The sequence below is a fragment of the Apis cerana genome, linkage group LG10 (genome assembly GCF_029169275.1).
Source record: "Apis cerana isolate GH-2021 linkage group LG10, AcerK_1.0, whole genome shotgun sequence".
Lineage (NCBI taxonomy): Eukaryota > Metazoa > Arthropoda > Insecta > Hymenoptera > Apidae > Apis > Apis cerana.
Genome location: NC_083861.1, coordinates 10,127,278 through 10,137,148, shown reverse-complemented (window position 1 = coordinate 10,137,148; position 9,871 = coordinate 10,127,278). Strand labels below are relative to the sequence as shown.

The 9,871-nt window shown below is 24.5% G+C and overlaps 1 protein-coding gene across 33 annotated transcripts; it reads left to right on the top strand.

The window, feature by feature from the left end:
- The first annotated feature begins 1,951 nt into the window (after nucleotides 1-1,951).
- LOC108003054 (poly(ADP-ribose) glycohydrolase) lies at nucleotides 1,952-9,871 on the top strand. Of its 33 annotated transcripts, none has more exons than XM_062080244.1 (17): nucleotides 1,981-2,382; nucleotides 2,556-2,711; nucleotides 2,947-3,069; nucleotides 4,181-4,324; nucleotides 4,706-4,902; nucleotides 4,987-5,128; nucleotides 5,245-5,341; nucleotides 5,413-5,607; nucleotides 5,755-5,907; nucleotides 5,995-6,229; nucleotides 6,404-6,634; nucleotides 6,730-6,937; nucleotides 7,006-7,190; nucleotides 7,291-7,583; nucleotides 7,836-8,111; nucleotides 8,467-8,649; nucleotides 8,723-9,871. In XM_062080244.1, the coding sequence occupies exons 4-17, from the start codon at nucleotides 4,194-4,196 to the stop codon at nucleotides 8,879-8,881; spliced, it is 2,685 nt and encodes an 894-aa protein (XP_061936228.1). In that variant the 5' UTR covers nucleotides 1,981-2,382; nucleotides 2,556-2,711; nucleotides 2,947-3,069; nucleotides 4,181-4,193; the 3' UTR covers nucleotides 8,882-9,871. The 33 variants fall into 33 exon arrangements, with proteins under 33 accessions (XP_016920623.1, XP_016920624.1, XP_016920626.1 ...); XM_017065133.3 differs by having other exon boundaries at nucleotides 6,362-6,634; XM_062080247.1 differs by having other exon boundaries at nucleotides 1,985-2,457.

The following is a 9,871-nucleotide window of genomic DNA, read 5'->3' as shown; positions in this document are numbered from 1 at the left end:
AATAAGCCATATTAACTCACAGAATGTTAAGCTTAGATGTTAATTAATTATGTTGAACGATAGCATCTTATTTTATTAAATGTATTTTATAATTTAGAAATATATTTTAAATACATATTGATGAAAAATATATTTATATAATTTAATAATGATTTATTAATTTTTGGATTACTAATTTTCATAAAAAAAATATATCTATGCGTATATTATAAAAATATATATATATTTATAATATAAAATATTTATTTTCCTTATATCAGTTTCTATCTATATATATAAAAATACAAAAATACATATATATATATATATATATATATATATATATATGATACATAAGATATTATTTTTCACATTTAACTAGTAGCACCATCTTCTTGAAAAATCCTCAAATTTGATAAACGCTAACCGACGATAAAATAAGCTTCTTAATGGTCTTTTACTAGTACTACCATCTCTTTGAGAAACATAAAATCTTCTTATATATATATAATCGATAATAAGAAAGTTTCCTGAAAAGATGGCACTATTATTCAAACAAATTCATATTAACAAATTGACATTGTTCTTAATAAAAAATAGCAGTTTTTGTCATAAAAAATAAATATTTCTAAAATTAAGAAAATTTTTGAAAAAAAATTGTTTTAAATATAAAAAAATGATTTGCAAAAAATAATTATAAAATATAAAAATTTTATAAATAAATATAAATATATATATAAACTTTACATAAACATGCTTATTCTTAAAAATATTAAAAAAAATGCTTATTTCTAATCTAAAAAAATGCTAATAAATTATATGATTCTAATAAAAAATCAAAAATTTGGCATCAAATTTTAGCAAAAAATTTTTGTTTGAATTTTGTATTAAAAAAACATTCGACAAAATATAGCATGCGAAATTTTTTTATAATTTAACTTATCTTTTTCATACCTATCTTTTACATATTTTTACATACCTATATATTTTTAATCCAATACATTGACAGAAATTTTTATTTATCATTTTTTTCATTATTTTATTTAAATTTAATTATTAAAATTAATTTTTTCTTTTACATATTTACTTTTGTAAGATATTAATTTTAAAAATAATAAAAAAAATATATATAGAATAAGTACATAATACATAGAATAAATAACAAATAATAAGAAATAAGAATTGACTATTAGCGCCTACTTGAATCCCAACATCTCTGTAAAATAAGATAAAATAAGAATAGAGGATCAAGTTCATCTCTTATATTTTTAAGAATATTTTTAAAAATATATTTGGCACTGAAAACAGTTAATTTCTATCCTATCTTTATCCTATCATCTCTATTCTGTTCCTATTTGCTATCCTTTCTGTATTTTATTTATGATATTTTCCTGAATTTTTATCTTACTTGTCTTTTTTTTACTATTTTTTATTCTTGATTTATAAAATTTATAAGATCCCATAAGATGGTTTTGATATCTGATTAATTTATCATCTTCAAAGCAGTCAAAAATAAGAATGCAATCTAATATAATGAGAATATTTATGAAATAATATTAAAAAATTATTTTTAAAATCAATTTTTTTAATTTTTGATTGAATTGAATATAATTTTTGCTCATAGTTATAAATCGTAAAAAACATATTAAACATTTAATTTTTTACGTGATCGGTATTTCAAAATACATAAAATCTCATTAAATATTAGACCTATCTTATATGTCATCTGATATATATTATAAGATATATACATATTATGTATATCACTTGTTCTTTAATTCTTAAAACGAAGTTCGGATTATAATGAATATTTCAAGCATTATCTCAGATCTTATTTTATTTATTATGAATTCATGTTGATAAATAAGAACTTTAAAAATACATTTTTGCATATAGATTTAATAAAATATAAATGAATATATTATGAAAAATTCTGTATAAGCTTTGGCAGGGCGCCGGCGCCGCTCTATAAATAGTGCGTAGTACAACGCCAACCGCCGGTTGCGGCTTGTGAACAAAGTAAAAGGAAAACCAGCCATCGCGTGTGCACAATCGTAGTATTGTAGTTAACGGTGGGACATTTCGTAATTGTATGCTATCTATGCACAAAATTGATTTCATTTTTCCGTAATAATTAATTCGATAAGTTTAACGTACCAAATTTATTGTGAATAAATTAATTATATTATATCAGAAAAATTGCTATCTAAAGATTGCAAAATCCTCATCAAGAATCATTTAATTTGATTCTATATAAGATATTCTCTACATTTTGAAGATGTTACAATTACATGTGTATTCATTATGCGATATGCAGCATGTTCATTGACGCAATGGCATATATTAAGATGTGAATTTATTTGTGATTGCGTCAGCTGATCGACAACCTATCGAGTAAATTAGGTGATTATATAAATTTTAGTTTTAAGAAATCGTGATCATGTTTTGCAAAAATATTATTTAGCATTTCTCTATGTGGTAATATTACCGGCTAAATTTTTCTTTACTTACTAAGAAAAATTAATTATACTATCTTCGCCACGAAAGATTACTAACCATACTACCCTTTCTACCAGGCGCACAAGCAGTTTAAGGTCCATATGGGAAGCTTGATGGAATTTTATATATTCTTCATTGGCTAAAATTGACTAATGCTTTACAAAAACCAATATTTAATCGAATATTTAATACTTTAACATTTACGGTTTGAAATGAATCGGGAAAAATATCAGGTAAATTAATTAATGATCTATTCATATATATCTATATATTAATATGTTAATATGACACAATTTTTACAATTTATAAATTTTTAAAAACAGTAAAAATAATATATATAAAAAAAATTTTATTTGTGAAAATTATATCGCATTTTTACATAAAATTTTATTTCATAATTATTGTAACATTCATGCTACACATGTAGTATGTATATTTAAAGATTAATTGGAAGTTCCATTTTACAAGGAATACAACGAGTATTTTTAAGCGAGGAACCAAGGATATCGAGTTACATGGCGCGTGAAACCTTGTTTCATTTTATAACCATGGAATATTTATTTTTACGCGACATTTCGCGCGTAAACATATGTACGTATGCTCTATCGGTGATTCGGTAGATCAATCGCGCTTGTTTTAAACTGTACTACTTGCGTTTCTTTGAAAGAATATATTTGCAATTATACTAATACGTAATAATATATATTGTAATAATACACTTAATACACAGATTAAAGAATAATAAATATATATATTGAAGAATTTAATTAAATTTTAAATAAATTTATAATTTATATAAAATTGAAATAATTATATAATAAGATATGATTTAATCATAATATAATATATCATATTTTAATTCTTAACTTTTTTCTTAACTTAGATATATAAATTATAGCTGATATGTACATAGTTTGATATAAAAGAAATTGATTATTAGAATTAATTGTAAGAAAAAAATTTCATTTTGAAAATTAATTTATATATTGAGAATTATTTATTTATATTCTTTTATATAATTTTATATGTAATAATTTATTTATTATCACAAAGATTTGTGATGTTATCGAATTAGATATTTTGAAAATTATTATCCGTTATTTTAACACGATTTAAGTACTTTTTGGATTTATTTGTAACAAATATATAAAACATAAATATAAAAAAAATAGGAAGAAAAATTCAAAATATTTTTTTTTAAATACATATCTGCATTTAATTCAAATTCATTGAATATAGTTATGTTTATCATCATTTTCATTTCAGAAAAATTTTTAATAATTTTATAATTATAAGATATATTTAGATTTATTTTTCTTATTTTAATAATTTTTTACATAGCTAAGCTATATAGTATAATACTAATAATTATATTATATGATAACAAAATGTTTATTTCATTGAAACAATTATGGGAATTTGTAAGGAAAATTTTAGTTAACGACAGTGAAACACTATTATAATTGCATGATTCGAAAAATATATGCATTAAATATTTTACGTATCTAAACATAATATTCAGAGTGCAAGATTCGCTTAAAAATACAAATATATATTAATCAAACAAATTGATCCGACTAGCAACTGAGATTAGCAATATTACTAATTTTCATTGAGATTTTTGTTGAATTTTTTTCAATTTTTATATAATAATAATTCGAATATATATAATAGATCGAATGCCATGATATTTGATGTTTAGATCTGCAATTAGAATGGCTTTAGTAATGTTACCTTGTGACTTACCATGGTGGCCGGCTGTGGTAAAGCAACTAGAGCGAGCGGCAGCTGCCAGAAATTCCGAAGATCTCGTAGAAGCAATGCAAAGACTACATGACATGTGCAAGTAAGTGCATTGTGATTGAAGCTACTTTAATAAACAACACGCATATTTGATTTTCAATTATTTGGCAACGCAAATATATATGTATATTTCGAAATGATATGATTGCTTCGTCTCGCGGAGATATTAACGAATTCGATTTTTTTGCTACATGCTGTTGTAAAGATACGAGGAACAATGCATACTGAAAAGGTATATGACCAAAGTATTTCTAAATATCCATAAAAGATGTATCCAAATTTTCTTAAGTACACCGCTCTTTGTACAAAAATTACCCATATATTGAATGTTCTTTGTATAATTGTATAATTGTTACGTGTTTTTATACGTTTTCTAAACAATCTTAATAACTTTGTTTTAAGATATTTTATTTTTATTTTACAGCATAAGTCTCGATCCTGAAGAGGACATACAAGATCCTGAATTATTTTCTGGATTAGCAACTTTTCTTGATACCGATCTTGATTCTACTGAACAGGATCAAATTTTTGTAAATACAATACCACGAATGGTAGAAAGAGCAAAAGCTTTAAGATCCTGTAAACCTCCACAAGGTTTACACTTCAGTCTTCAACAACAAGGTAATTTAAATTAATTTCATATAAAATGATTGCTAATACAATTAAATATAAAAGAAAACAACATATTATGTACCTATGCTATAGGGGATTGCGTCGAGTACAGCTATGCTTTTATTTCATCTTTAATCGCGAACGCGTTCTTCTCCACGTATCCAAAAAGAACCGCGAAGACGCACCCAACTTTACGGGACTTCAATTTCACAAATTTTTTCAAACATCTTCATAAGTAAGGGTTAAATTAAAAATATTGAATAGAAAATATTTAAATTTAATTTAAGGGTGCTTTGTGAAAAAATTTAAAAAAGATGAAAAAAAATTATAAATTAATTTTATGTTTTTCAGTAATGGTCAAAAAGCTAAGTTAAGAAGTATATTCCGTTACTACGATTATCTTGATACCGAAAACGCGTTAGATGGAAAACTAATAATTTCTAGACAGGTATATATCACATATGTATATATCACATTGTAAAAAAATCTTAAATGTCAAAATAAATATAACATTTCTAGGTAATGACATCGAAACAATGGTTAACTATTGAAGATTGGTTGGAAAGTAACGTTCCTTTGTGCCCGTTGATGATACGCCATGAAGGTCGCCTAGACAGAATAGAACCAGAAACTAAAGTTTTGCGAGTTTGTTTTGCAAGTGCTAAATTTGGTGGCGGTGTACTTGATGGTGATGTTACGCAAGAAACTGTACATGTAAATAATTAAAGACGTGAGAAAAATAATTTTGACCTGAGTTAATCATAGTTTTCTCTAAAAAAAAAAAATGGAAGAAAAAAATAAATTAAAAATTAGAAATTGTTTTTGAAATAAAAATCAACGAACAATTAATTTAATTCTTAGATAGTAACACATCCCGAAATGCTCGTGGCAATATTGTCCGTTGAGGCTTTAGAAGATAATGAAGTTCTAATTGTTGAAGGAGTTAGACATATATCTAGAATAAATGATCCTCATAATAAAGCTATATTTGAAGCTCTAGCAAAACCAAATATTGTTAGTATATTATATCATTCTTCTGAATTTGATATGCAATTCAATTAATATTTTTGTTTATAAGGTTTTTCTGTTATTTTTATATAGGTAACAGTATGCTGTATCGATCCTGAAGATTATTCACAGTTACCTTTATCACAATTTGAAGAAGATAATATATTACGAGAAATGAATAAATCTCTACTTGGTTTTCGACAAAGACACATACCGAGTAGTCCAACTGATCCTGTAAAATCAGAATCAGATATAGATGTTACAGTAGGTTCTCGAAGATTATCACCAATTGGAGAAAGTTTTAGTAGCACTCCTCCAGAAATAGAAGGTGATGATAAAATATTGTTAATAAATAATAATTATATATATATCAATAAATAATAATACTAAAGAAACTATAGCAAGAAAGTCATTAGACATAATTAATAGTCATAGAACTATAATTTATATTTCTTTTTAGCAAAATCTGCATTATATGAACATAAATATGATATTTTAACAGAAATTCGTAGTAAACCAAATGGCAAATCTACAAGACCATCTAGTCCTCATAAAATATATAATGATACTAATTATACAAACAAAAGAAATCGGTTTATCGTTCTTGGATCTAGTGGAGAAGTTTTACCAGTTACACGAAAATCTCTTGGTCAAATATCGGTTTATAGTAGTTGTAATAGTCAAAGTACAGATAGTTTTCATAGTGCAAAAGATACTATAGATGAAGATGTGGGTATGTATATATATAATTTTTTATTATATAAAACATGAAATTTATTATTATTTATTATTAAATTATTATTATTATTATTATTTATTATTACATAGAAGAAGAAGAACAAAAATTAAATAAACGCTACAGTGCTCAGTTAGATACTCAAGAGCGAAGAGGAACTTTCGCTCAACGTTTAAGAGAAGCCTTAAAACGAGAAAATACAGCTACTGGAGCTACATCAGTGAATACTTCATTTGGAGAGAGTAGTTATGCAGTAGGAATAAGTGTATCTGGAAGTCATGTTTGTGATCAAGACATCAAGTACGAAAATTTATTTAAACTTGATATTTACATTCATAAATTTATTTTAATTATATAAAATCATGTAGAGTAAAAAGAGGAGGTTCAAGAGGTTTTGTTCTACGGGATGAAACAGTAGATGAAGATTTTTTGAAAGAATCTTTAGAAGCTGAACAAAAATGGTTAGGTAGATTTCGACAAAATCAACCTATGTTACAAAGAAAAGATACAAATGCTAGCAGTAGGTATAGCTTTAGCACTGAATATAATTCCGGTAAATATAGAATGCTTTATTTTTAATTATTATTTAAATGCAATTACATCTTATATAGAATTTTAAAAATAAGAAAACTGATTCTTTATTTTATTTTAAGATTTTTGCTCGGAGCTTGAAGAAGTTTATGAACAACTGGCTAAATGGTTAGAAGATCCTATAGCAAACGATGAATCTCGTGAATTAGATGCGAGAGATAGAGCTGTAGTTCAATTTGCAGGTTCATTATTGAAAAGAGCTCTTAGTGAATCATTTGCTGGTGTTCCAGTTCAAGAGGGTGAACCACAACCTTTTATTGATTCTACTGATGTAAATCAAAGTCACAAATTAGCTTTGGCTGTGAGAAGTTTGAGTTTAGAGTTAGCCCGTCAGAAAAATAGGAGACAACAATCAGTAAGAAACAAAATGCTTTTTTTCTTCAGTTACTTAATCTTAAATTATTTGATCTTTAAACAAAACAATAATAATATACAAACAAAATGCAAAAAAAAATTTTAATTAAATTGATGGATTGTTAATAATTTATAAATTATTACATTGATAATTTTTAAATTATTCATTGATAAAGAATGAGAGACAAACTAAAGCCTAATATTAGATAATTTTTCATACATAGCCATCTTATCAATTCATTACACTATACAGGTACCTGTGTCTGAAGATATAGAATATTATGAAGATGCTTTAAATAATCATATTATGTCAAAAGAGATAAAGGATATTCAGCGTAAAAAACTTAGAACAATAACATTTACATCTGAAGTTTTTCAAACATTGGTTGATGATGAAACTACTCTATATTTGTCTAATCCTGTTTCTTTAACTACCTCTGGACCCGTAAAAGGGAAAAACACAACAGAATCTTTTAATATCAAAAATGATAAAATTATACAACAATTAGAATCGCATATAACATTTAATGTGAGCAAATTTATGTTATATGAATATCTTAATTCTGCTTTATCTAATGCATGGTACCAATTAATTCTTTTATTATAATAACTTGCATGACAGATTAAAAATATGTGATTTTTCTATGATTTAGCTTAAAATAATTTAATTGCAATAATTCTTAATAACCAATGATTTGTCTCTCATTCTATCTGATAACATTTTATAAATGTCTCTTACTCGTATATTTATAATATAATTTATAATTAATATAATTTCTTATATTTTTTACAATAACATTGTTTAAAATTCAATAATTTTGTGTGATTGAATTGAATATTTTAAAATGACTCATAATTTTAAGCTTGCTAATATAATTTTTTAGATACCAAGAGATGGTAGTCCACAAACAGGTGGATTATTATCTATTGCTACAGGTAATTGGGGATGTGGATCTCGTTTAAAAGGAGATCCACAATTGAAGCTTGTTATTCAGTGGCTTGCTGCTTCTTTGGCAGGAGTGCCAAAATTAATATATTACACCACAGGAAATCCCAGTTTGTCAAAGGTAATAAATATAATTGTAATAAATATATATATGTATTATTTTTTACACAATTTTAGTTTTTTAATTATTTTAGTTAGATACTATAAGTAGAGTTCTCATGGATAGACATTGGTCAGTTGGTGATTTAGCTGCGGCAACATTAAGATTTGCATTACATATTATTGAAGAAAGAACAGAAGGGAGAAATACTCTTTTTGAAGAAATAATTGGTATGGATAAACCAAGTCCTTAGCCCGATTTAATGCTGTCAGTTTTAGTAGATATACTTGCTACTATGATTGAAGACAGTTTATTAAATACTTGAAGATAATACCAAAATAGTACAACAAATGAGCGTGTGTCTTTTGCAATTTTTGAAAGTAAAATGTATTTCAAAAATTATTTGTAGGAAATCTTATAATGAGAAAAGATTTTAATTTTTTAAGATTTATATAAATCAGAAGAAAGAAGAAAAATCAGAAAAAGAAAATATGAATTTTGTGAATTAAACATTTCATATCAATATCAAACAAATTCGCACAACTTATAACGTACAAAGATAAAAATTGAAAATTTCGTATACATTTTAGAAAGTATTATATTACATATTATATAAATAATATGAAATATTCTTTGTGCAACACTAAATAACATAACTATTTAGTGAAATTATAAACAAAAAATTTCACTAAAATGAAATTTGTCCAAGTTCAATTATTCTAGTCATATGAAAAGTCAATTCTGTTTTATGTTTACAAATAATACATAAGATATGTAACTTAATATAGTTATTTGCAATAATTAATGAGGCACAATATACTATATTATATTTTGTACAGTATAATATTTATAAGTCGTTATATATATTAAGTAAAAATATATGTAATACTCAAATAGATTTTTAGACAAAGACTATAGTCGTATTTTATAGGCCGCTTTTTTATATTTGAATATAATTTATACAAAATAAATTACATAAACTATAAAAATTAAATATGTAAGAAGAAAGGAATGTGGCCTCTGAAAATATAAATATAAAATATATATACATATATTATGAGATGTCTTCCATAAAAAAAACATATAACATCTATCAGCCATTTGTAAGTACATTCTCGATGTACATTTCACTTTAAAAAATATCATATGAATGTGTTTCAAAATTTTCTTTGTATGTATGTTATCTCTTTGTATATTTAAAAAAAAAATACGAAGCACATATTAAAAGATTTATATAATGAGA

Bases quoted from the DNA above. Each gene is read 5' to 3' on its own strand.
- LOC108003054 (XM_017065132.3), top strand. From the start codon at position 4,194: ATGGCTTTAGTAATGTTACCTTGTGACTTACCATGGTGGCCGGCTGTG. The intron at 5,129-5,244 runs GTAAGGGTTAAA...TATGTTTTTCAG, and splicing joins TTTTTCAAACATCTTCATAA to TAATGGTCAAAAAGCTAAGT. The intron at 5,342-5,412 runs GTATATATCACA...TAACATTTCTAG, and splicing joins AACTAATAATTTCTAGACAG to GTAATGACATCGAAACAATG.